Source organism: Apis mellifera, linkage group LG7 (genome assembly GCF_003254395.2).
Source record: "Apis mellifera strain DH4 linkage group LG7, Amel_HAv3.1, whole genome shotgun sequence".
NCBI classification, from domain to species: Eukaryota; Metazoa; Arthropoda; class Insecta; order Hymenoptera; family Apidae; genus Apis; species Apis mellifera.
The window spans coordinates 2,822,411-2,850,073 of NC_037644.1; the positions used below are offsets into that span (position 1 = coordinate 2,822,411).

General features: G+C 39.5%; 1 protein-coding gene across 4 annotated transcripts in view; it reads left to right on the forward strand.

Moving 5' to 3' along the window:
- The window catches only part of LOC408944 (probable JmjC domain-containing histone demethylation protein 2C), a 254,311-nt gene that overhangs the window by 143,262 nt on the left and 83,386 nt on the right, over positions 1-27,663 (forward strand). For all 4 annotated transcript variants that reach the window (XM_026441946.1, XM_026441945.1, XM_006560130.3 and 1 more), the window contains exon 8: positions 12,706-15,307. In XM_026441946.1, coding sequence (XP_026297731.1) covers positions 12,706-15,307 — 2,602 coding nt within the window. The remainder of the gene's footprint in view (positions 1-12,705; positions 15,308-27,663) is intronic.

Sequence of the window (27,663 nt, forward strand, 5' to 3'; positions counted from 1 at the left end):
CAACTTCTTGGCATTTTAATCGTTTGTTCGCCCATCGAAAACACGATTTACCTGTTGTAAAGGGAAACGGATCCTTATTAATTTTTCTTTCTTTTTTTTTATAACAGGGGAACAACGGGGAAAAACGTTTTAGCATCTTCTTTTTTTTAATTAGCATCCTTAATTTCTGCTCTTATTAAATTTATTATTCCTTTATTATCAAGATGTGCGTCATCATAGAATATTTTATATTTTTCCTTCTACATTTTTTTTTTTTTTTTTTTTAAATTTAATCTTACATTCTCTCGTATAAATATGATTTAGATTAATTAAAATTGATAAAATATGTAATTTTTTACGTATATTATTAGGATATTTCTTTAATATCCATTGAAAATAAGAAATGCGTTACTGATAAACTATCTATATTAAATTCTTATATCTTATTTTGAAAAAAAATTTATCTTAAGCAGAGATAAACTAAAAACAGTCAATATTTGCAAGAAAATGTTTATGAAAGTTTATTATACATCTTTTTTTATTTCATTTCCTTCCAACAGATATTATCCAACACAATTATGTTACAGATAAACTATTCTGCAACTATTCCTCTTAATTAATAATTTATTAACTACAGTTTGAAAATTCAACAGAATTATCTTATCCAAAGAAAACGTTGTAATTAATATTACATTATACCAATAACAATTTTATTACGAGAAGAAATAATTTAAGGTAAATAACATTGATCGATTTTCTAAAAATTTTATTCAAAGGAAGACGATCTTCGTATATCTCCGGGGGAGGAAATAAGTTTCAAGGTCTCCCGTTAGATAATTGAAACGTACCTGTTCACGATAACGAAGAGGAGGGGCAATGATTCAACTGTACAATACAATATAAAACGATAAAAATTAATAATAACGTGATAATTGCGTACGATGCATACGAGATAAGATAAAAAGTTACGCGAAATTGATAACGCGATACATCACAACTTTTATTCTGGATAACTCAACATTTTAATTTTCTCCAAACGAAGCAGCCAACCGTGGACGCTTGAAAATTACATACATATTAAATATGCAAATAGAATTTATTCGTAACATAGTCAGAATAAGTAACACTTTGACTTGGAAATTAAAAATTATTCAATTATCGAATCCAATCGTGGCGATGATTGGTTATATGGAATTACGCGCAAGAATAATAGAAGCTATTTTTCATTATCCAACAACCTGGCTAAAATTTGATAATAACCAGTGTCAAAACCATCGAATCGAATCAAGATTCCCTGCCCATATCGAGGGCCGTGTTCGTGACATTTTGTGCATATCTCTCTCTCTCTTTCCTTCTCACTTCTCTCTCTGTCTCTGTCTCGATTAGGCTTGGAGTGGGCGCGCATAGGTGCACTGTGTGTGTGTAGGTGGGGCATTGAAGCTTTATCGGTCGTAAACACGCGAGTAATTATCGTGGCCGGCCATCTTGGCCCGCAGGCGCACGTCACATCCGGTCACTGACCATTCAATCGTCGGCGATCCAAAGCCACGGCTAATAAATTATTCAGAAACAATGGGGACATCTCGCTCGGCCACTCTGCTGAAAATCCACGCAGAGGTGGCTCCTCCGCGTGCCGTTAACCTCCTTAAATGCCTCCGGATTACTGAATGAGAGAATTAATTTCTCCGTTTTCTGCCATTCCAACCCAAGTTCAAGGCTTTTCCTTTTACTATTTTCTCCAGCCGCGATTCTTGGAATTTTCGAAAATTTTGAAAATAATTTTTATCCTTTAAATCGTGAAATCTTTTCAGGAGGAAAGAATATCGACTTCTTCTTCTTCTTCTTCTTTTAGGACTGAATCCATTTTTATTTTTCCAGAGAATTCTCAGTAGTTCTCAACCCATTTCGTTTTTCAATAATAAGAAATATTGTTATGTACGGTAAATTGTTGTATTTAATTTTTATTCATCTTTAGAAAATCTCAAAAGTTTTTATTGAAACACTGCATGAGCTAAATATTTTTTTAGCGATCATTGAAATGATTGGCACATATAACAATGTGTATCTTAATAATGCAAAGATTCTCTCCATGCTTTTGCAGAGAGGGATCATGAGCAAGTTAATTGAAATATGCGAGCAAAAGAAATCGAACTCGTTCGTACAGATTGACCTAGTTCGTCGATCATCGATCCCTCTTTGTAAAACACGCACCATTTTGATTCGAACGTATGAACTGCACACACCATGTTCTTCATCCTACTTTGTTTTTTTTTCACGAAGATAATATTTTTTAGATAGAATAAATTATAAACAAATTTTAATTCTATTATTAAAGAGAAGTTAGAGAAAAATTACTCGTGCATTTATTTATTCGAAATAGTACAAATATTATTGTATTATTTTATTCTTGTATACATTTGATCTTTCGTGATAATGAAAATTTCATCGAAACGAGATTCGACGGTAAACATCATAAATCGTACGCAAGACATTATTTCTTTCGTCCGAGTAAATGGACGGAATTAATTTTCATTACGTAATCGTTACGAGGAAACTAGCTGAACACTTTCTTGACCCACTGGCTGCTCGTAGAAAGCGGCTGAATCGAGGTAGGCGAAGGAAAAGGGAGGCGTTATCGGTGGTGAAAGCGTTAATCGACGACGATTCTTTCGATCGAGTCGAATCATGGCGGCTGTTATATCGAGAGACTAACATTTTCTCCATCTAATAATCGATATTTAATAATCTTTCGTTCCATCATCATCCGTGTATATAGTTCAATTAGTTGGAGATAAGTTTATTTGTGCATTCGAATATACGACAAAATAATATTAATTATCGAAACAAATATCTTGAATAAAAATTTGATTTCGCATAAACATGTTGAGAAAGATATTACAACTACGTTTTATAATATATATGTATATATAGATTGTAATTTAACGCTTTTTTTCCTGGATATTTGAAGGTCGTATAATAAGATAATTTCCGTGAGGTTATAAAGAGATACTTATATAATGGGTATATAATATTCTGATTGCTGTTAATCTTACAAAGTCTTATCTTTTGTTGTGTACAAACGAGTAATTATCGTTCATGATTAATTATCATTTTCATTATGCGTAATATATATCGAAACACGTCGATGGAAATTCTTTATTTTAACGCTCTGTGACGCATCTGGAACACAAGTGTTTTTTTTCTCCGTATCGTGTAATTAATATATCCAAGGATCGATTGAAAATGACAATTATTGAAAGTGAAATATAAAAAGTCAGAGTGGATTTTTCGAATTTGAAATTTGTAAACTGTGGTAGAATCGTAGAAAAAGCGAGAGAAAATAAATCGAAAATATAAAATTTTTCGAGTTCGAAATATACGAGGGAAACGTTTGATTCGGATATAGATAGCTATTCTACAAAAAATAAGCAATAAAATAAAATTTTAATTCTTTCGAGAGATCGTGTAATCTCCAAGTTCCTGAAAAAAAAAAAATTTTCAAACTACTCGAAAAATAAAGGAATTTTATCCTAATGAATATTTCCCACTCTCTTCCCTCATCATAAATAAAACACTCTATACACTGCAACTTTCAAACTGCCATTTATCCATAATAGCATACAATCCCTCGAACGAAATGAACGAACGTCTACTTTCCCTCTATATTCCCGCTTCTCGTTTCTCACCAAAGTGAAAGAATTCTACGAAACACCTCCGTCACCGCGAACATCATTGCAAACATCATCTCCGTTATTGCATACTTTTAAAGAAGAAATTTAAAAAAAAAAACGTTTCCAAATCGAATGAATTCTCGCAGGACGACGACGACGACGGGTCGCGCGAAAGAAAGATCGCCGTTTCAACGAGTAAATTAGGCGGTCGCGTCGCTTGGCATGGGGCCCTTCTTCTTTCGGGGAGGGGGGAAGAAGAAGAAGAAAAGGAGGTCTCTTGGCCGGCGGCCAAGACACTTTTTTTTTATCTTTATGCCTCGGCTCGGTCTACGTCGTTCTCTTTCTCTCTTTCTCTCGTTCTCTGTTTCTCCTCGTCTCGCTACCGATCGCCATTTCCCACCGCTTTCGCGGACGAAATAAGTTTATCAACAAACGCGCGGGAGATCCTCGCCAGTTGCAGGGAGCGCCGGCAGAAATAGAGCGGCTCGAAAATAACCCGCCAAGCGAAACGAGACGAGGCGCTGCTCGTCGAGAAACCAACCGTTTCCCGATCTTCTTCATTCACCGATGATATCGCTCGTCTCCTCTTTCTCCACCACTTCTCGATCGATTATATTATGAGCTGGATGACGTAAAGAAATGTGTGTGTGTGAGAAAGAGAGAAAGAATTCTATTTAGAGGAGACAGATAGTGTATTTGAATTTATGGTTAAAGTATTTTCTGTTGGTTTAAAATTATTTGTAAAATCGTTGTTGCTTGTTTTTTCATTCGTGCAAGATAATAATCGAGAAGTCACAGTAAGAGTATAATTTTGATTAATTTAATAAGATTTGGGAAAAGTTTTTGTTTTTTAATAAATGAGAGTTTTATTGTAACAGTTGCAGTGAATGAATGGACAAAAGTAAAAATAATATATATATGTATATACGTGTACGTAAAAAGATTGTGGGACGCTGAACTCAATCGCGTAATAATAATTTTTGATTCACAGTTACAGAATTGAATGTATCGATATAATCGAAATTTTTTTTTTTATTAATTTATGCTACGTACGTTTTATATCGTTTTATTCGTTTTTTCTCTCCAAGGAATAAAAGATACACTTTCCGAAAAATTAAATGGCGTAAATTATTGGCTACCATTGTTATAAAATACGAGTTAATAATTCTTGCAGTGGTGTAATCATTAGTCGAATATAATAACGTGGATAATTCATGCGCAGAATTAATTCCAAACTTTCTAACGAAATGAATTCCCATGTAATTATTCATGAATCGGTTGTAGCACATTCGGATTTGACAAAGTATTTAAATATCCGCTAAACTCTATCGCGTGTAATTTTATCCTGTACGAAATCAGGAGGATCTGGAGAAGATTCTTCAATTATCCGGAGCGGAAATTGAAATTGATCTCATCTTAAATATAGTACAAATTTCTTTCTCTATAATGTAAGAATCGTTTAAAGAGGGGAGAAATGTCAGAATTTCTATTTCTCTCGTCAGATTTTAACCTTTTTTTTTCGATACACGAAATAAACGTCGTTATTTATATTTGTTATTCGAATATTCTTGCAGACTTTAAGAAGGGATATACTCATTTCTTATCCGTAAAATTAAGAACCAGAAGAAATTATTTGATTTTTTTTTATCGGTGAACACAAATTTATTTTTGCAATACTGTTCCATATAAGCCAATTTTTAAATATTGAAAGATTACAATTACATCCTCGTTAAGAAACCTTCTTGTTAAATTCTACCAGCTACAATTATTCCGAAAAATGATTAAAAATTGAAAATCAACTTTCAAAGTTGGATTACACTCCTTACTTAATAATTTAATCAAACTTTTCGAAAGAATTTTTCGTAATAAAAATTCCAAAAAAAAAAAAAAAAAAGATCGTTATTTTGATTTATCTATTAATAAAAACATGTTCTCCTTTATGTATACCGATTCCATAGAATTTCTCTCTTTTTTTTTTTTTCCTCCCCAAAGCACAACGCCATGGTCGGCGAAGCCAAGGGTTTGCGTTTCATCAGGTTATTCCACGTTCAAAACCCGTGACGGGATATCGACAGTGCTCTCTCGTCGGTTAATCGTCCGTCAAACACGGGAAATGAAATCTGCCCGGAACTGTCGCGGTTAAACATTGCCCCGGGATTCGACTTTTTGCCCGAGGGTGAAAAGGATGGGGAGGAGAGAGGGAGGAAAAAAAAAAAAAAAAAAGGAGGAAGAAAAAAAAAAATTCCACGGCGAAACGTAAATCCAGCGGCGGCGCCCCTCTGCAAAAGGATGTAGGGAAAAATCCAAAACGCAAATAAAAATTTCACCATGACGAAAATTCATATCCCCGTCCCGGTTATTTTTCCAACGAACGAAATCCTAGAAAAACGTGGCAGCAGTATCCCGTGACTTTCGATAGAGCGCATGCGGCATCAGGAATTCTATTTCTTTCCAACGGGAGAAGTTCGTTAAAATTCGTAAAAATTCGACCCCTCGCGGATTGAATTATTCAGTTCCGTTTTTGTTAAATTTAACGTTAATCGGGATTCCGAAGATTTGTCGATTCAAAATTTGAATATGGATATTTAATAATTGGGGATATAAGTTTATTTATTATTTGTTTTTATAAAAGAAAAAATGGCGGAAGACAGGAAAATTATTATTATTATTATTATAGGAAGATATCGAGATATGTTGAAATATATTGTATCAAAGACAAAATTTTGAGCAATTTTTATTCATTGCATGTAACCGATATAGACACTATCGAAAAGAAAAACAATTATCGATCCGAATTAAATATGTTCTATCGAGAATTCTGTGGTTTTCACTCTTATATGCAACATTTTGATCAAATTGCACGAGCAACTTTTCGAATAATCGAAGCCAATCCAGACAGACGCAATTCGTTTTACGCCATATTGGAATTTCAATCGTAACCGCGCGAGCTCGGTCGATAATCGAGATCGCGTCAAACTTCATTGACCTGCTTCGAAACGTAACGTAACGTAAACAAAGTATATTTCGGGGAACGAAATCGTAACATCTAACGTTATAACGTTACGAATATACTCGATAAACGATGATATATACTCGATAAACGATTAATTCTAGGTTCGAATCTAGGATCGAAACTTTTAACCCAGAACGACGAGTCGATTCGATCTTACCGACCGGAACGAACGGGAGAACGATCTTTTTTATTTCTTCCTTTTATTCCCATTCGAAACAATAATCGGATAAAGTTTGTTCCCGGGAATAATAGCGGGAGGCGAGTTAAAATGTAAAGCAAAGTACGTTGGCGCTGTTCAATTACGCAGAGCGTAATGCATGGATACGCGGCAGAGGGCCGAGGTGGGACAAACCGCAGTCGCTAGGAGACGCGGAACGTCGAGTTTGCGAATCCAGCTTATCCACGTTACATGCACGCGACCGTGTATATTCTGGCTACACGTATATATACACAGAGGTCCGTGCATCGGATAAACGCACCACCCCGCACACGTATGCAGCGCCGCGCGCCGCTCGAGTGCTTCTCCCCCTCCGGGTAATAACAGTAAATCCTTGGTAATAAATCCCTCTCCCCTGCCTTCGTTCGCCCGGCCCCCCCTCGCCCGTGGCGAGCCTTTCTGCCTCCTCCACCTGCCCGCGTTCCCCGTTTTCCTTCCTTCCTTCTGATTCCTTCTCCGACTGTTGCCATTTCCGTTCTTCCTTCTGTCGCGTATCTGCGAAACGGATTATCGCGCTCACTTTTTTCCCCCCCAATGATGAATCGTTATCGCTATCGAAGATGGAAGGATTCTTTTTTTCTTTTTCAAATGAATTTTAATTACGCGTTGACAATGTGACGGATACATAAAAGAGAGAATTTATCTTTCGCGTTGTGGACAATTTAAGGAAAAGGGGAAAATAAACGAAATAAAAAATATTATTATATTATATTATAAAATTCCGAGGCTCTTCGTTTCTTATTTTTATTCATTCGTATATTTCCAAATAAGAAAAATACAATTTTCTCCTTTTTAAAAGAGAACTCTTGTTAATCCTCTCGACAATTTCGAAGAAGAATAAAATTATCGTGTCTCTAAGGTCTGTAAAACGGAAAGAGTTATTTCAATCAAGTTTTTCGCGATTGTTTCACGAATTGTCGCCGCGGATATAATTCCCTCCACAGGTATCCATCGAATTGATCTAAAACTCGGTTGGTGTTGAGAGTAGTCGGTGGGGCTGGCGCGAAACTGTGTGCAGGGCCAATGTGGAGGCCAATTTTCCGAATGCGGTGTTTGCTCGAATCGAATATCGAGGATTCGATCGGGGTCAAGGAGATGAAAGCGGCGTCGGTGGCATCTCTCGAAGGTCGATCCTGCAGAATTATTTGCCCGATAGAGGAACACTCTGTCGTTTCATCCATTCCTTCCTTTCTAACTAATTCGAACGTGTTTCTTCTCTTCTTCTAATTCTTTTTTTTTTTAATTTGTATCCTCGATATTTATTCCAACTCGACAATTATTGTTCTTTCTATCTTCTTCATTGTAATAGATTAAGTACAGAATTTAAACAAGAGAGAATTATCAATCTCATTCTTTAAAAATAATTTTTCGTGGAATGAAAAAAATCAATAACTGAAATTGATCGAAAGTTGATCGAATATCATAAGTTTATGTCTCTTTCTAAAAATTTTCTAATTTAATTCGATTTATAATATTAATATTCTTATTATTCTTTTCATATATATTATTATTCTTTATATAATTATTATTCTTTTCATCTCCTCGCTGATTGTAATAATTAAATACAGAATTTGTTTAAACAAAAGAGAATTATCAATCTCATTCTTTAAAAATAATTTTTCGTGGAATGAAAAAAATCTCCAGGTACAATAATTCAATTAACGAAATTGATCGAATATCATAAATTTATGTCTCTTTCTAAAAATTTTCTAATTTAATTATTATTCTTTCTATCTCGTTGATTGTAATATATTAAATACAGAATTTGTTTAAACGAGAGAGAATTATCAATTATCATTTTTTAAAAATAATTTTTCGTGGAATGGAAAAAATCATTAACGAAATTGATCGAAAATTGATCGAATATCACAAATTTATCTCTCTTTCAAAATTTTCTAATTTAATTATTATTCTTTCTATCTCCTTGATTGTAATATATTAAATACAGAATTTGTTTAAATGAGAGAGAATTATCAATTATCATTTTTTAAAAATAATTTTTCGTGGAATGAAAAAAATCATTAACGAAATTGATCGAATATCACAAATTTATTTCTCTTTCTAAAAATTTTCTAATTTAATTATTATTCTTTCTATCTCGTTGATTGTAATAGATTAAGTACGGAATTTGTTTAAACGAGAGAGAATTATCAATTATCTCTATAATTCAATCATTAACGAAATTGGTCGAAAGTTGATCGAATATCACAAATTTATCTCTCTTTCAAAATTTTCTAATTTAATTCGACAATTATTATTCTTTCTATCTCCTCATTGATTGTAATAATTAAATACAGAATTTGTTTAAACGAGAGAGAATTATCGGTCTCATTCTTTAAAAATAATTTTTCGTGGAATAAAAAATCATTAACAAAATTGATCGAATATTATAAATTTATTTCTCTTTCTAAAAATTTTCTAATTTAATTATTATTCTTTCTATCTCCTTGATTGTAATATATTAAATACAGAATTTGTTTAAATAAGAGAGAATTATCAATTATCATTTTTTAAAAATAATTTTTCGTGGAATGAAAAAAATCATTAACGAAATTGATCGAAAGTTGATCGAATATCACAAGTTTATGTCTCTTTCTAAAAATTTTCTAATTTAATTCGACAATTATTATTCTTTTTATCTCCTCACTAATTGTAATAATTAAATACAGAATTTGTTTAAACGAGAGAAAATTATCAATCTCATAATATCTGATAATTCAATCATTTTTTTGTGGAATGGAAAAAATCTCCAGGTACAATAATTCAATTAAAAAATTGATCGAATATCATATAAATTTATCTCTCTTTCAGCATCGAAGGAAAGAAAGAAAGATATATTTATCACAACAGATATCAGTTTCTCGAACACGAGAAGGAGAGGTGGCCCAATTCCGTAATCCTATTATTACCAGCAAACCGTTACCGATATAATCGCACGTTCACGAAATACGCTTAAAAGTCATCGAACGTGTCGTCGACGAGGGGGGAGGGAGGGAGGGAGGCTATAGATATTCGTCCGTGGTCTGTAATTGCTTACGTGACACCGCGGCCGTCACAGCGACTGGCTACGTCGAATCGATCGACCTTAATCGACGAGGATGAACAAGGGTACGCGAACAACCTTCCACTTACCGCGTAAACACGGGTTACCCGGTCGATAAAAGCGATTATTACAACAGTAAAAATTTATCTCGTGCTCTCGATAGGATTATTCGAAAACTATATTACGTAAAACCTCTCGATTAAAAACCTCTCCACTATAAGGATAAGTACAAGATAAAACCTGGTCATCTCGATTAAAACTCGAAATTTCTCTCAGGAGTCGCTCGATATATCGTCCTCTTATTATTTAAAAGAATCTGAAGAATCAGGATTATTCGATAAAACTATCGATAAAACCTCCTCATTTCGATCCTCTTATTATTTAAAAGAATCCAAGAATCAGGATCTAATCTGAAAACTATCGTACAAGATAAAATGTGAATCATCTCAATTAAAATTCGAAATTTCTCTTATGAGTCGATATATCGTCCTCTTATTATTTAGAAGAATTCAAGAAACAGGATTAATCTAAAAACTATCGATTAAACTTACTCATTTCAATTAAAACTGAAATTTCCACTCGAAATTTTTCAGGAATCGCTCGATATATCGTTCTCTTATTATTTAAAAAAATCCAAGAACCAGGATTAATCTAAAAACTATCGATAAAGCCTCCTCATTTCGATTAAAACTCTCCACTGGAAATCACTCGATATATCGTCCTCTTATTATTTAGAAAAATGTAAGAATCAGAATTATTCGAAAACTATCGATAAAACCTTCTCATTTCGATCCTCTTATTATTTAGAAGAATCCAAGAATCAGGATTAATCTAAAAACTATCATACAAGATAAAACCTCCTTCATTTCGATTAAAACTTTCCACTCGAAATTTCTCTCAGGAGTCAATATTGTTCTCTTATTATTTAGAAGAATCCAAGAACCAGCATCTAATTTAAAAACTATCGTACAAGATAAAATCTACTCGTCTCAATTAATTACTCTCAGGAATCGCTCGATATATCGTCCTCTTATTATTTAGAAGAGTTCAAAAACCAGGATTAATCTAAAAACTATCATAAATAATATAAAACCTACTCATTTCAATTAAAATTGAAATTTCCATTCGAAATTTCTCTCAGGAGTCGATATATCGTCCTCTTACTATTTAAAAGAATCCAAGAATTAGGATTAATCTGAAAACTATCGATAAAACCTACTCATCTCCCTCTAAAAACCAGGATTAATCTAAAAACGATCGATAAAACCTCCTCATTTTGATTAAAACTCTCCACTTGAAATCGCTCGATATATCGTCCTCTTATTATTTAAAAGAATCCAAGAATTAGGATTAATCTAAAAACTATCATAAATAATATAAAAGCTACTCATTTCAATTAAAACTGAAATTTCCACTCGAAATTTTTCAGAAATCGCTCGATATATCGTCCTCTTATTATTTAGAAGAATCTAAAAACCAAGGTCTAATCTAAAAACTATCGTACAAGATAAAATCTGCTCATCTCAATTAAAATTCGAAATTTCTCTCAGAAGGCAATATATCGTTCTCCTATTATTTAAAAGAATCCAAGGATCTAATCTAAAAACTATCGATAAAACCTTTTCATTTCGATTAAAACTCTCCACTCGAAATTTCTCTCAGAAGTTGATATATTGTCCTCTTATTATTTAGAAGAATCCAAGAATCAGGATAAATCTAAAAACTATATATATATAAATAATATAAAACCTACTCATTTCAATTAAAACTAAAATTTCCACTCGAAATTTCTCTCAGGAGTCGATATATCGTTCTCTTATTATTTAGAAGAATCTAAAAACTAGGATCTAATCTAAAAACTATCGATAAAACCTATTCATTTCAATTAAAAACTGAAATTTTTCAGGAATCGCTTGATATATCGTTCTTTTATTATTTAGAAAAATCTTAGAATCAGGATTAATCTAAAAACTATCCATAAAACCTCCTCATCTCGATTAAAACTCTCCACTCTAAGAATCAGGATTAATCTAAAAATTATCATAAATAATATAAAACCTACTCATTTCAATTAAAACTAAAATTTCCACTCGAAATTTCTCTCAGGAGTCGATATATCGTCCTCTTATTATTTAGAAGAATCTAAAAACCAGAATCTAATCTAAAAACTATCGATAAAACCTATTCATTTCAATTAAAAACTGAAATTTTTCAGGAATCGCTTGATATATCGTTCTTTTATTATTTAGAAAAATCTAAAAATCAGGATTAATCTAAAAACTATCCATAAAACCTCCTCATCTCGATTAAAATTCTCTAAGAATCACTCTAAAAATCAGAATTAATCTAAAAACTATCATACAAGATAATTGAGATCCTCATCTCAATTAAAACTCGAAATTTCTCTCAGAAATCGATATATCGTCCTCTTATTATTTAGAAGAATCCAAGAACCAGGATTAATTTAAAAACTATCATAAATAATATAAAACTATTCATTTCAATTAAAACTAAAATTTCCACTCGAAATTTCTCTCAGGAGTCGATATGTCGTCCTCTTATTATTTAGAAGAATCCAAGGATTAATCTAAAAACTATCGTACAAGATAAAATCTGCTCATCTCAATCAAAACTCGAAATTTCTCTCAGAAATCGATATATCGTCCTCCTATCACTTAGAAGGATCTAACCTCAATCTCAATCTCAATCTCGATCTCAAAAATGCCCCCAAAAATGGTTGATGGCCACGCTCGTCACTCCCCCTCTCTTCTTTCTTTTCCAGAGAAGAACTCTGCGCGCAACAGCCGGCGGCGACGGGTGAGCGAGGGTGGTGGAGGCGGGAGCCGCGAGAAGGAGGCAGCGGTAGCAGCGGGCGAGGGTGGGAACGTATCGTCGTGCCGGCAGTCGGAGGACAGGGAGAATAAGGGCCCCGCGTCGTCGGGCAGGCCCGGCAATCGCGTGCCACGGCCCGTCTTGGTTGCGGAGGAGGCGAACAACACCGCCTCCAAGCTCCGGAAACGCGGCACCGCGGTCAAGAGCCCGATCGAGAATCAAAGACCCGTGAGACGGAGGCCGAGGCGACTCTCCTCCGGTTGCCAGGAGACGAGGACAGAGGCGGCCGCCGCCGTCGTCGTTGCTGCTGCTGCCGCCGCCGCTGCTGCTGCTGCTGCTGCTACTGAACAGGAGGAGGAGGAGGAGGACGACGAAGAGGAGGAGGACGAAGAAGAAGAAGAGGAAGAAGACGAGGAAGAGGAAGAGGATATCGAGCAACAACAGCAGCGCAACGTAAAATCGTCGTCCGAGAAGGAGGAGGACGAGGACGAAGAGGAGGAGGAACGATTGGGCGGCAGATCCGAGGCGGAGAACCGTGGCGAGCAGGAGAAGGAGGACGGGGGAGGAGGAGGAGGAGGAGGAGAGCGTTGCTGCGATCCTCTGACCAAGAGGCTCAGGACAAGTCCTGTCGCTGCTGCTAGAAAGCAGCCCAGGCCGGAGAGGAGGAAAGGAGGGAAAGGTTGTTGCGACGAGGAGGCAGCGTCCGATCTCGAGGAAACGGAAGAGGAGGAAAGGAAGGCAGAGGACGAGGAGGAGGAGAAGGAGAGAGGGGGGAGGGTCGAGAAGAAGCTAGAGGAGGACGAGGAGAGCCAGTCGAGGGAGAGGGACAGGGAGCCGGAGCCACCGCCTCCGAACAAAGTAGATCCGGGGGGCGACACCGTTCGATTTAACGCCGCCGGTCGGAAGGAGGAGGAGGAGGGGGAGAGGCGGCAGCAGCAGCAGCAGCAGAATCGGAGGCAGCAGGTGTTGGTGGTGAATGGATCGTTGCTCGACTCGTCGTCGTCGTCGTCGTCGTCGTCGGCCCTCGTCGTCGTCGAGGAGAGCGGCGCCTCCTCGCCCCTCGATCCCGACGCCTCGGCCCCTCGGCCGTTGAAATCGGCTTGTTGCACCGTCGAGTCGAGGGCGAGCGCCAAGCCAGGGGGAGGCTGCGTCCTCGAAGGCCAGGCGGAGGCGGCGGAGGAGGAGGAGGAGGAGGAGGAGGAGGAGGAGGAGGGGGAGAGCGAGGACGGGGAGGACGGGGAGGAGGGTTCGGCGGAGGAGCGCGACCGGGGGAGGCGGCGGAGGCGGAGGAGGAGGAGGAGGAGGAAGGGACAGGGGGAGAAGGAGGAGGAGGAGGATCGGGAGCAGGAAGCGCGGGAAGAGCAGCGGCAGCAGCAGGAGGAGGAGGAGGAAGAGTCGCGGAGAGCCGAGGAGGTGACTACCGAGGTAGGCACGGAGGATAGCGTGGGTAGCGCGAGCGGCGCGAGGGCGGCGAGCGTGGAATCGGTGGTCGAGCTGCTGGAGTCGAGCAGTCAGGACTCAGGCTCCGTGCTGGAGAGGCTGAGTCCGCTTAGTGGCAGCGGCGGCGGCGGCGGCGGCGGCGGCGGCGGCGGCTCTGGCAGGCAGAGCCTGCTCCTGGAGCAGCAACGGGAGCAGGAACGGAATCGGCACAACGAGAGCCCTGTCATTCTAGCCGAGAGGCTGAACAAGCCGCCACCGCCGGTACCCGGTCACCATCACCATCACCTTCAACAGTACCATCAGCACCATCATCACACGCCCCCTCACCACCACCACCAACAGCAACGTTACTCGACCGGTAGTCCCGTGATACATCACCATTCTCAGCAGCAGCAACAGCAACAGCAACAACAGCAGCAACAGCAGCAACAGTTGCACCAGGTAGCGAACAGCGGGCACCATCAAGCGCAGCATCAGCAACAGTCGCAGCATCATCACCAGCTGACCCCCTCGAGCCTGCTCGAGGTGCAACAGCAGTCGCACGCATCCAGGGGCGGCGATGAAGCCGGCCTCATGGAAGTGGAGGCCGGGGCCGGTATACCTGGAAGCGGCGTGCTCAGCGGCGTGCCAGCGGCGGTCGGGATTCGGGCGGCGGTCGGAGGTGTGGCCGGCGGCGGAGCGGCGAGCGGCGCGTATGGGGACAGCGGGTCGGACAGCGGGGTGAGCTCGTTGAGGAGCGCCGGGTCCGGGGACGAGAGGAGCGGGAGCAGGAGTTCGGCGCTCAGCGTGGACGAGGCGACCAACTCGTCGACGCCCGCCGCGGCCACCACGCCTGCAAGGGTCTGGCACGTGCAGAGCGTTCAGCACACCTCGCTGCTCATGGCCCATCCTCAGCCGCCCCCCACCGCCGGCCCGAGCTCGGCGGCCGCGGCGGCCGCGACCGCTCCGCCGGTCGGCTACCAGAGCCCGGCACCTCCGCCCGGTCACCACCATCCCGCCGTCGCGTCCGAGATGCTGTGGCGGTCGCAGAGGTACCCGCCGTTGCCCCACTCGTTGCTCGGACCCGCCCAGCCCACCACCGAGGAGATCGTCGAGAGGGAGAGGATACTTCGGTGAGTCGTTTCCGTTCTTTCCACGCGTGGACCGAAACTTTTATTCGATCTCGATCGCTTATTCCTACGCGAAGAACAAATATCGAAATCGAGAGAGAGATGGGAGAATTGCGATTAAAAAGAAGCACTCGATACGGAAACCGCTTTCAACTTTTCGATCCGGTTCGCTCGGTTTCAATAGCGTTTCTGCACGTTTTTGCACCTTGCGTGCACACTTGCGGGGAAATGCCATCTCTCTCTCTCTTCGCGCGGGGCAGCTGCTGCGTGCAGCAGCGTTTCTTGCGCGAGCCTCGGAGGGCTCTTTGTTTGCTCTCGCGTGACTGCCGCCTGTAAGAGGGAGGAGGCGAAAAAGTGGCCGGTGGCGTGGAAGGAGGCGGACGTGCCTCCACGTCCTCTACCTGTCCGCATTTCCGGGCAGCAGCTGCGACTCGCCGCCAACTTCCGCCCGATTATCGCGATGCGGGAGGACGACAGCCCCGCCGATCCAACTATTCGGCCTACGACCCGAGCCAACCGATCACCCCGAATTCCTTGCGTGTATAAATAAATTCGAGCCACCTAGGTCGAGCGTGTCGTTGAACCCTCTCTCGGTTCTTCTTCCACCTACTTTTTTGCTAATCGAATGCAATCTTCATCTCTCGGTGTAGAATAATGCGTCCCTCTTTGAAATTCTTTCACAGTTTTCTTTCTTTTTTCGACAGGAAGAAGTATTATTATTATTTTTTCTTCCATTTCTAAAGAACCAAACTTTCGAAATAATTAATTTCGAAGAAAAACGCTCGATGGACGAGAGAACAAGTGAATTGGTTTCGAAATCGTGTCGCGCGCTCGTCCTACGCGCTCTTTTTACCGCCCATCATCGACTTAACGAACCAACGTCACCGGATAAATTGCGACGCAGCCGGTCATAGGTTTCTCGCTGTTTCCACAACCTTCTTGGAAGCGGTGAACGCGCTTCGACTCGTCGCCCTCCTCGAAGACGCGTCCCTTTTCGAGGCGATTCGTTCACGTTCCCGCGAACAAGTTAATTAACGAGCAAACGAGCCGGGATATTAACGAAAGGCAACAGCTAATAATTAGCCCCCTACGAGTGTTTCGAGTCTCTTCTTCTACTTTTCTGGATACCTGATGGATTATTTGTGTTCAAGAGAATTAGAAAGAAACTTGTATCATATATTTTATCGGTTTAATCTTTCTCTTATCGCAAATTTTAACTTTTGCATATTTGTATTTATAGAAGAATGGAAGAGGAAGGAAAAGATTTGATTAAAATTTAAAGATGGCGGCCCACTTTCGAGAAGCGTTCCTTCTCTCTCTCTGGTTCAAATCTTCCTCGAGTTTAACGTTACGATTCGCAAAATGTCGGTATCAAAGAGGCAAGGCTTTAGGCTATCTCGATCGAGCAAAACGCTGCGGCCTCTCTCTCTGTCTCTCTGGCTGTTATTCTGCTCCAAATACGACCGATTACGTGGCTTCTTCTCCGTGTAACGAGCGCGATTTAACGCTTATGCAAGTTCTCTTCTCTTGAACTCTCTTTCCGAGAGAGAGAGAGAAAAAGTGGCATTTGGGCACAAGGTCAAAACCGGGTCTTTTTTTATTTATCGTCGATGCTTCTTCGAGTAAGAAAAACCAGGTTTCAAGACCGGTACGCAGAGCAGAAGAAAGGACCACCGATGCTCTCCCCCCCCCCCCCCCCCCTCGTCAATCTGCATGGAAATATGGGATAACTGGTCGTTGCCAGTTTTTCCTAAACCGCTCCTTTCTTGTTCATCATCCTGTTACGATATGCAGCTTCTACGAATTGCTTACGTTCGTTTTGTTGCTAATTCTTTCCCTCACACACGGCGTAATTTTTATTATTTTTGTATTATTCTAGAAAATGAAAGATTAAATTTTTATTTACTCCATTTGATCATTTAGAAGTTCCTCTACTCATCAAAAATTTAAATTTAAAATCTATTTCTAAACAAATTTTAATATGGCGGAATAGCGCATTGAATTCGAACAATAATCAAATATATGGTCGATAAACTTTTATTAAAATATTTAATAAAGCAATATGAAGTGATTACACACACCTTTCTTAATAAAGAAACAAAAATACTGCCCTCTTATTAATCGAATATATATATATATATATATATATATATATATATATATATATATATATATATATATATATATATATATATATAGGGTAAAAGTGGATTGATTTAAGAAAAAAAAAGAAAAAAAGGAAATTAAAATCGTCACCGATCGGAAGAAAGTTGAAAACTACGGTGCGAAAACTCGAGGCTCCCCGTAATCGTAAATTGCGCCCGTTCGTTGAACGCGGCTCCCTCCTCCCCCCTCCCTTCCCTCCGCCTCTTTGACGATTCGAATGAGTTCATTACGCAACCAATTGGTATCCATCACGCGCAGACTTTCTTCTTTCGTCGTCGGTAATGTAGCTCGGGATGCCATTGAACACCGTGGACGAGCAATTTATCTCGAGGTCATCGCGTTATCGCGGGGCGGGGGAGAGGGAGACGCGTCCAAAGGCCGTGTGGGCGAAACGCAGACAATGATCAGCCGGTCGTTATGCGGTTCACGTGGCACACGTCCATCAACGAGGACGTTTTTGCACGCCGGTCACGCAGATCCCTGTAAAATCTGTCTCTCTCTCTCTTCACCGTTCATCCCGCCCCTTGTAATTACCTATCGGCGCTTGCCACTGGATTCGCTCGAGAATTATATATATATATGTACGAAACTGAAGTACAATTCGAAATATATATATATCGTGAAATTACGGAAATAGTTATCCACGGTACGGTTTGCTGATTTTATAAGAGAGAGGAAAGAAACGAGGCGAAATTTAGAGTGGTTTCTTTCTTTCTTTCTTTCTCTTTCTTTCTCTGTCTCTCTTTAACGTCGATGAGTTTTTTGCACGCGTGACGCGAAGGAAGCCGAGCGAGGCCCACAATAATGCTTATTGACGTTACGGGAGATACGTATCTTTCTTTCGGGACGCGTGCACGTGTACATACCGTCTATTTTCTTAGAGAGAAATATAATAAACGTATTTTTGTGGTTGTGAAGCGAGTGTAGAAAAACTTGAGCCTCGTTTCGACGATTTCTTTCGTATGAGGGAGGGATTAATTGTTCGTTCTGAAAAGGAGAAAGATATATATATATTTGTATATTTGAGATTCGTATTCCAAAATGTTATTAATTCAGGAGAATTATTGGAAGTTGAAAAATAAGGGACTTTGCTCTTCTGAATTTTCTGGAATGATAAATGTATTTGAAATAAAGAGAATTTTGTTTATTAAAAGGTTTAAGGTTGACTCTCCGAGTGTACGATTTTATTTTTGTTTCAAAATATTTTTATACACGTTTATATACGTGATGAATCGATTCGTTCGAAATTCGACATCTTGGATAATATTGCAAATTGGTGGAAACATTATTACTGGTTACTAAATGCAACGATATATAAAATTCATTGAAAACAAGCGTAGGTTTTTTAAAAATGGAAAAATGTTTTGATATAAATGTCAAATGCATGGGAGGAAAAAAAATAATAATTCGAATCTCTTTTTTCGAAAGAAAGAAAAAAATATTCGAAAACGAGACAAAAACAATTAAACTTTAAACGAATATACAGTTAATAAAACTTTAATACGAGCGTGCATAAAAGTAATACAGAATATGAAAACAATAAAAAAATAGGAAATTATAAATCGTTTATTTCTTTCTTTCTTTTTTTCGTGGATTCATAATAATATTCCTTTCCAAATTTAAATCAATTACTTTCTTCCAATCATCGTTTCACTTTTCTCAAAAGTTTAACCGATTTAATCCTCGCTTATTACCCAATTTCATATTAAATTTGTCATCAGGGATGATTCCACAAACCCCTGTGAAATACTATTTTTAAAATTTAAATGTAACGATTAATTATTAATCTTATTATTTTTGAATCAACTAATCATTCGAGGAAATATCTTCGAACTCTTTTATCGTTTCCTCGAAATAAATCGAAGATTTATTTAAAAAAAATTTAGGAATCTTTTACCAATCCAAATCTTTTAAATTTATCACATTCGAGAAGAATATATTAATTAGACGAAAAAAACAATAATAAACAATTCTTCGAATGTAAAAGAATTCTTTCTTTCATCCTAGACGCGTATAAACTAGAGAATTATTATTACACCTTTCCAAAAAAAAGATATTGCTAATTACTCTGGAGAAAAGGGAGGGAAAGAAGAAGGAAAGATTGGAAGAAGAAAAAGATAGGGGGAGGATACCTAGAAGAAAACTTATTGCCGGGTTAATAGGGTGCACTGCGGGGAGGGAAGAGGAAATTCAGCGTGTAACCAATTCCGAAGGTTCGTTCAGCTCCATTGAGCTCTCTCTCCCATGTCGACAGAAAAATCAGCGTTGCACCAATGACTTCCTATTTCCTCCTACGTGGGCTCTATTCGGGTCACTGACTTAACGAGTGGAATCCAGCCCCGAGACCGTATTCTCGGCTCGAAATCGTGTACACAAATAACCCCGGGTATAATAATGCACGAGGATATATAGCTTGTCTGCTATAATTGAAGCGACGTTCTGGTAGGAACGCGCCGGATCGCTGCATAAATATTTGATCCTGAAACGTTTCTCCGCCTCCTCTCTCTCTCTCTCTCTCTCTCTCTTTCTCTCTGGCGCTCTGAACCACGGCTATTTAACCATTTACACCATTTATCACACCTGCTTCGATTTAATTTAATTGATCGTTAACTTACCGATTGAGCGAAGGGAAAGATTTTCTTTTTTTCTAATCGCTTCGAGTTTTTGGAATCGAAATTCTTGTTGTTCGTTCGAGTGAATTGAAATCAAATGAACGAAAAGGGATTTATTGTTGTGGATTATATGATGAGGAAGATATATTTTAACATTTCAATATTATTTTTTTTCAATATTGTTTTTCAAAGTTTCGAAAGAGAAATGTACACCATTTATTAATTGATCGTTAACTTACCGACTGAGCGAAGGGAAAGATTTTCTTTTTTTCTAATCGCTTCGAGTTTTTGGAGTCGAAATTCTTGTTGTTTGTTCGAGTGAATTGAAATCAAATGAACGAAAAAGGATTTATTGTTGTGGATTATAGGACGAAATATTTTAAGATTTCAATATTATTTTTCTTCTTTTTTCAATTGTTTTCCAAAGTTTCGAAAGAGAAATTTATTAATTGATCGTTAATTGATCTTACCGATTGAGCGAAGGAAAAAATTTTCTTTTTTTCCAATCGCTTCGAGTTTTTCAGAAATGTTAAATTAAATTATAAGCTCGAATTTATTAGATTCCTTCTTAAATCTTAACCTAACCTACTGTAGAAACATCTGAAGTACATACAAACAATAGCAATTGCCACATCTCTTTTTTACCTGCAAATTGATCTTTTTCCTACGTTCTAGTATTAAGTCATTTCTTGAAAAATCCAAGAATTGAATTGCAAATTAAGTTATACTATAAATACTGAAGCTACTCATCATTGACTCATCATTCAATGACATTCAAAATTGTATTAACAAGATTCGAATACATTCAACGCCGAAAGTCTTTTTAACAAATACTAAAATTATAAAACAAAATTTTAAATAAAGATTTCATCCTCTTCTCTCTTCTATCAAATTTCGAGTCAGCCATAAACCTTAATGTAAAAAAACAAAACTTCAAATTCATCATCAATAATTTTAATTCCAAGAATAATTCTTCTCGAAGAATTCAAATTGCGTGTAAATTTTCCACCAAAAAAAAAAAAAAAAGAAAAAAGAAAATTCCTCCACTTTATTTATTTCAAACCGTCTTACATTATTCAAGTAATCGATCGTCGAGACGAAACAAATTCCCTCCCATTTCGCTTAAATTCGCTTTCAGAAAGATTCCTCCCTGAAGATTCTCCCTGGGTAACGACCTATCCTCCTCCTCCTCCTCGAGCCTGCAAAGGAAAATGAAGCTTCTAATTCGAGAGACCATTAGAAAGATGAGCGCCTGCCTACCTAGCAACCCTTTCTTCGCCTCGAACAGACGAGAGAGGGGGGGGAGAACAGGGTGGCTAGGTCGAGGCTTTTCACGAGTGGAAGAACGCGCAACGAGATTTGCGTGGCCAAGAGCCATAAAACGCGTCACGCACACGTGATGCACTCGTTCCCTCTCCTTCCCCCTCCCCGTGCTCGCGTGCATTTGCTCGAATGTGGCCGCGTGCGTGCTTAGCTGCGTGTTCCTCCGAGTGGTTCAAGTGGCGAGCCCATTAGCGCGGATCGTAAAGGTCCTCAACCTAGTGTGTGAGTCACCGTGCGAGGAGTCAATAATTACTACTAGCAAAGATCACGCGAGGCCCTCTTCACCGACCGTATTATCGAAAATCAAAGAAGAAACGGGAGGAGGGGTGTGATCCTTTTATTGTAACATTTTTATCAAATCGATCTCGAGATAAGAAATTGGAATGAATATTTCCTTGACCTTGGTAGATGGAAAATAGTGTGTGGGATCACCTTGGGACGCGAGAGAGTGCGTGTCGCACGCAACAACGTTTTTGTGTAACAAGGTTGCACAAATCGATGGGGGGAAAAAAAAAGGAGAGAGAGCGTCCGTCATCAACGATGACGTGTGTGTTGCGGCAGGTGTGTATCGTGTGAAAACGTGTGTGTAGGAGAGAGAGAGTAGAATTATGCGCGTTTAAAAGCCGCGTGTTCTCTTTATTCACCGTGACTATTGAAAGAAACGTTACACGGGACAAGTCGTGCGTTACGGGTCGTTACCGCTTAATTTGTATAAATATACCGTTTCGATGCACCTGAGCCGAACGCGCCTCGTAAAGTTCGCCGCGTTACTTGCCTTCTTCCTATCTGAATATTTAATTTCCCGCCTGTAAATTTTCCTTTATCGTTGCTCGAGCAAGTTTTTAAACGCTGGAGATTTCGTTTCTTTTTTTAAGAAAATTTCTCTCATCGAGGAATTTTTGAAAATAAGTTAAATTAAATAATATTGGTGAAAAGAAATATTTGGGTAAATGTATTTTTACGCAAGTCTCGTTTAATAAAATCTTATTATATTTTTATTATATTGGCATGTAGTGCACGATCCGTCAATATCCTCGCGATAATAAAAGAATGATATATGGAGATATTACATTTACGATACACGCTATCAAAGTGAAATTAAATTACGTTTACACAAATTTTATTGAACAATTAATGTAAATTTTATGCCCCTGCCGAGATATATTTCTTCATTGATAATATAATAGCCAGTTAATATCTGTCGTACGTCTCACGTGCTCTCTCGAAATCCAAGTACTGGATGGATACTTTCTCCATTAGCGTCGAAACGAGCTATCTCTCTCTCTCGAGCTTCAATTTCATTCTCGAGTAAAATCTTACAAGGAGAGGCGAATTCTTACGAAAAAACACCGTTAAAAATTCTCTCGATGAATAATCCTTACGTATATAATACGTGTGACACGCAGAAATCACTTTTTATTTCTTTATAATTTTTTTCCAACGAATATTTTAAATTTCATCGCCTGATAATAAAAATATATATATATATACGAAAACATCTTATTAACATTCATAGAGATATCAATTTTCTATGAACACGTACACATCCACTCGGAATGTTTCCGACAGCCATTTTGTGCCGTAAAATATCCTCCGAACCGAGCTGTTAACCGACGAGAAGAATCACGATCTCGCGATAATTATTCGCGAGAACGTAGCGAACCGAAGAACTGTGGCCAATGATATATCGGCCGCGGGAATGTTAACTTGCTCGGTCGGTAAGAATGATCTACGCAGTTCCAAAGTTAAAAGAATTCCTGAAAGTCGAGATACTCGACGAGGGTCGTAAAGCGTGTGCCACCGTTTAAACGCCAACGTCGTCCCATCCCTTCTCTCTTCGTTTCGTTAACGCGGCCCTCCCGTGGTGGGGGAAGGATGCGCGCGCAACACGAGGAAGTTTGTTGCAAAGTTTATGCGATTTCAGACGGTGCCGAAGAGAGATGGAATTGCGGCGCGGTACGGTTTTATGGGCCGTTTCGTTTTACTTTCCTCGTAAAAAATCCCCGCCCCATCGTTACTCTCTTTCGAAAAAGCTGGGCCGAATAGCCGAGTCCCGCCGATTAAACCGAACGAACGTGACGGCGAGAGTAAACAAGCTTTGCTCTGCTAATCGCCCGATCGCGTGTTTTTCGAGTCAATGATTGAGCAACCTTTTTACGTTTCTCATTTCTCCATCGTCATATATACGAGCGATTTTGGAAAAACTGAATAATATATTTTATGGAAAAATTGCATATCGAATCGTACATAAGATATAATTATATTTATATTAGGTTGATTTAAAGAATATTTCATTTTATAATGGGATGAAAGTTTATAAAGTTTATAAGTTCTAAAAGTCTAACCTAAACAAACGATTCTTCATATAAATTTGTGTAGAGCTAAATTAACTAGTATGTTATAATATGATTCAATTTGAGGAAACAAAGTTGACCTTCGAATCTCCTTCGCGCATCCAGGAAAAGTTTACGTTTCATTATGTGCCAGTTGAAACTAAACGTTTTTGCTAGTTTTATCAATCACTTCCTATATATATACACACACATACACATTTAAATATTGAATATTTATAGATGCTTGTAAAATATTTAATTATACTAACAGAGCTTTGTTTTTCGAGAAGATTGAATTTGAAAATTTATCGTACAATCTTTTATATAACGATTCCAAAACTTGTTAAAAAAAGGAAAAACTTAAATTATAAATATTACAAGCCTTTCACGAACCATTTGGCGATCTTTGATCAGGAATCGTAGTAAAACGAATATTATTCCATACGCCGGTTCGCGACAACACCGGCTCGGCCATAACCTCTCTCGGCCGAGCGTCGAAGCGTTTTTTTTCGCTAGAAAGCCACGGACGCAAACTCTAAAAATACGCGCTGTAGCCTAGGCATCGAGGTCGTTACGGACGGAACGATCGAAGACTCTCGTCGCGAAGGAAAAAAACACCGAGTTGCACGCCGCGCGCAGAAACCAAGTTGGCGAAGGAGGGGAGTTACGTAGGTGGTGAAACAGATTTCGGTGGGTGGAAGGTTGTTGGGAGTGGGAGAGAAGGAAAACACGTTCGCAAAGTATATCCAGAATCGCAGCCAAGGACGTGGAACCGGATAATTTTTCGAAGAATCTTGCGCTTATGTTTCATTCGATCGAGATTTTTTTTCTTCGTAAAAATATTCGCAAATATGTTCCATTGAATTTTGAACATTCTTGCAAATTAATCATTAAGAATTTTTCTTCGTATAAAATTCTAAGTCTAAAAAGAAAATAATATTTCTTTCAAGAAGATTTATCGAAAGATCCTTAAAAAAAAAATTCTTATCTCCCTTTGCTGGGAGTTATGCATTAGAGAAGCGTTAGAGAAGTTGAAAGAGGATTTGTAATGGGCCACTTTGAAGTCGATACGTGAGTTGGCGCGGCGAATCGTGACTGCGACGAAATCCAAATCGATTCGCGACTAACCCGGTCGTAACGATGTCAGTAAACCGCGCTGGCGCGTTGCAAAGGGGACGACGAAAAGTTGCGAAGCGTGTCGGGGTTTTCACAAAAGAAACACGGATGGAGAGATAAACCGAACGAGCGAATTCGATTTCGAGATCGCTGGTGCACATCGATCCCTCGTCTTTGTTTACCTAGAAAACAGGGTCCTTGTTTTGACTTGTTGTTTGGCTAGAAAAGAAACGGGATACCTCGTCGCTTAATAACGCAGCGTAGCCGCGCTGCTGTGTAAAATTCGATATTTTCGATATTTTCGATATTTCATTTTGCCATAGGAAATTTCCACTTCATCCAGAAAATGGAACTTTTGATTCTGGATTACGATATAATTTTTCAAGTATTAACATTTATTAACATTTAATTTCAAATTTTAAACCACTTCGTATAATCCGATATATTTAATTCTTACATAGAACGTATATATTGTTCAAACATAAGAAGAAAAAATATTATACAAATTGCATTATAAAAATCTCGTTACGAGGGATTTAAATTACAGATCAAAAGTCAGTTTGCGTAAACAGATATATATATTTTTAAATAAGATATAAATTAGACTCGAGTCAAGAAGAAAAAAATCGGTTTTATGCGACGTTAAAAAATTTCGACGTTCAAAACACGTTATATTAATTACATTGCTACAATTAATTAAGAGAGATTGCAACATTGAAATCATACAACGGATTATCTCTGCTTATATTATTACGAAAAGGCATATTCTTCCTTATCCATTACCAATCTATTAATTAACCGGATGAATTTTTCAAACGATTACGCATCATGGAACTCGATCCCATCGCTAATCTCTCGAGACGATCTTCATCCCGCGTTGCGTAGCAGGTTGGCGCAGGCAAGGCGGCCATCAATCGGATAATATTTTCATTGAAAACGCGGATGTTCGTTAACGCGGAATATCCTTGTTGATAGAGAAATACCAGTGGCGCGCAGAGCAAGCAGCAATGGTGTATCCAGCCATCGAACGTAACGCCAGAAACTGGAACAACCAGTTATTCGACTCGCCACGGCTCGTCTCTCCGCAAACTTTCCTCACTCCTTCTCTCTCTCGCTCTTTCTCCATCTCGCGCTCTCTCTCTCGCGCGCGCATGCGCACACAACGGAGCGCGAGTCGTGAGACACAGTGCGCGTCGCGAATGCGTGTATTCTGGGTTATACACAGATGCACGCTTGCTCGTAAACCTTGCTCGATGTCGTCTTAAAAATCGTCGCGATAATTATTATTATTATCCAGGCCATCGTGCACTTGTTGTTTCTTCGAAAGAAATTCGTCCGAAAGAATTCGCTATTCCGCGGAATCACCGGCGGAAGTTGTTGAAAAAGTTGGCTCATCCGGCCGTCCTCGCAATCCCTTTCCCCGTATCGAGGGGCGCGCGTTCAGAATCCAGAATTTGTTCACACACAAGGCTCGTGTAGCGAGACAGACGGGAGCAGGGACCGATGCTTAGCACGTTCCACCGGAATGCCTGCGCGAGCGCCGCTCTTGCTTCGCCCTCTGGAATACCAAGTGGCGTTGTCTCTCGGCCCGAGCTCGAGAAACCTCGCGTTAAAGAGGGATAGAACGGTTCCCTCGAAATTGCTAGGCCAACAGAAGAACCCACTTCGTCGCCATCTTCCCTTCCTTCCTTCCTTCCTTCCTTTCTCGAGAACTCGATCGAAATTCGAGACCGCTTGAAACCTTGCTCGGTAGGAATCGGTATGAATCATCGAGCAGCCTCGGTGAGAGGGATACACTCGTAACAGCGAGTCGCATATCTCTAGAATTATGGGCTTTGGTAATTGGCGCGGCGATACCATCTTTCTGGGGTAAATTAATCTCGGGACGCAGCGCGCCACTCGGCCGGCCAATTAACATAACGGCTCTTTATCGTTTCGCTTCATCTTCATCTTCGCTCGAGGAAATGATTTTAGCGCGAGAAAGTAGGCTTTTCGATTTCGACGCGCGAGCGAGCGGGTTTCGAATTCATTTGATCGATCGAGAGAGAGAGAGAAAGAAACACTATTGACGATCGCGCGCGTTGAGCGGCATCTGTCGAGCATAGATGGAGCACAGCCGCCGAGAGTGAACGGTGGAGGTCAAGCACGGTCCGCTTTCATCGTGAGCTCACGAACCTCTTTGCGGTCCGCCTTCTTTCCTTTTCTTTCCTTTCCCTCGGTCCAAATCCCCCCCCACCGCCACTTTTTCTTTCTCGCTCGCCGGATACACAGTGTAGTTATGCGTTACACATACATCCAGGCTGCATAATACATAATGTCCGAACGTAGGCAGGCGCTACATGGTCAGGTAAATGGGAGTCGAACCTGTCGAACCGGTTTTCCCCCTCCGCTCTTCCCACTCCCGGCGCTCCTCTCCCCCCTCTTCCTCGCGTGCTCGCCTCGACGGAACGAACGACCGAGTCTGTCTCCCTCCCTCCTAATTCTCTCTCTCTCTCTTTCTCACGAGATAGACCATCGGCATCGACCGTCAGCCTCTACACACACTGGATGGGTAGTAGCGATCCACGCCGTGTTCTATTGCTCTCTTGCTCGCTCCGCTCGACGGTTTAAATTTAGCGTGATCCCTCGAATCCAAGCGATTTTAACCGTGTCTCCAAATCTACTTTCTCTCCGACTTTTCGATTAAAGTTTAAACACGAAATGGGACACGGTTGGGGACGGTTGTAATTGATGCGACGTCGACTCTCGATGACTCGTTTGAAAGTAGCAATTGCGGTGAAATTTTTTTCAGATGAACGTTAGCTTCGCG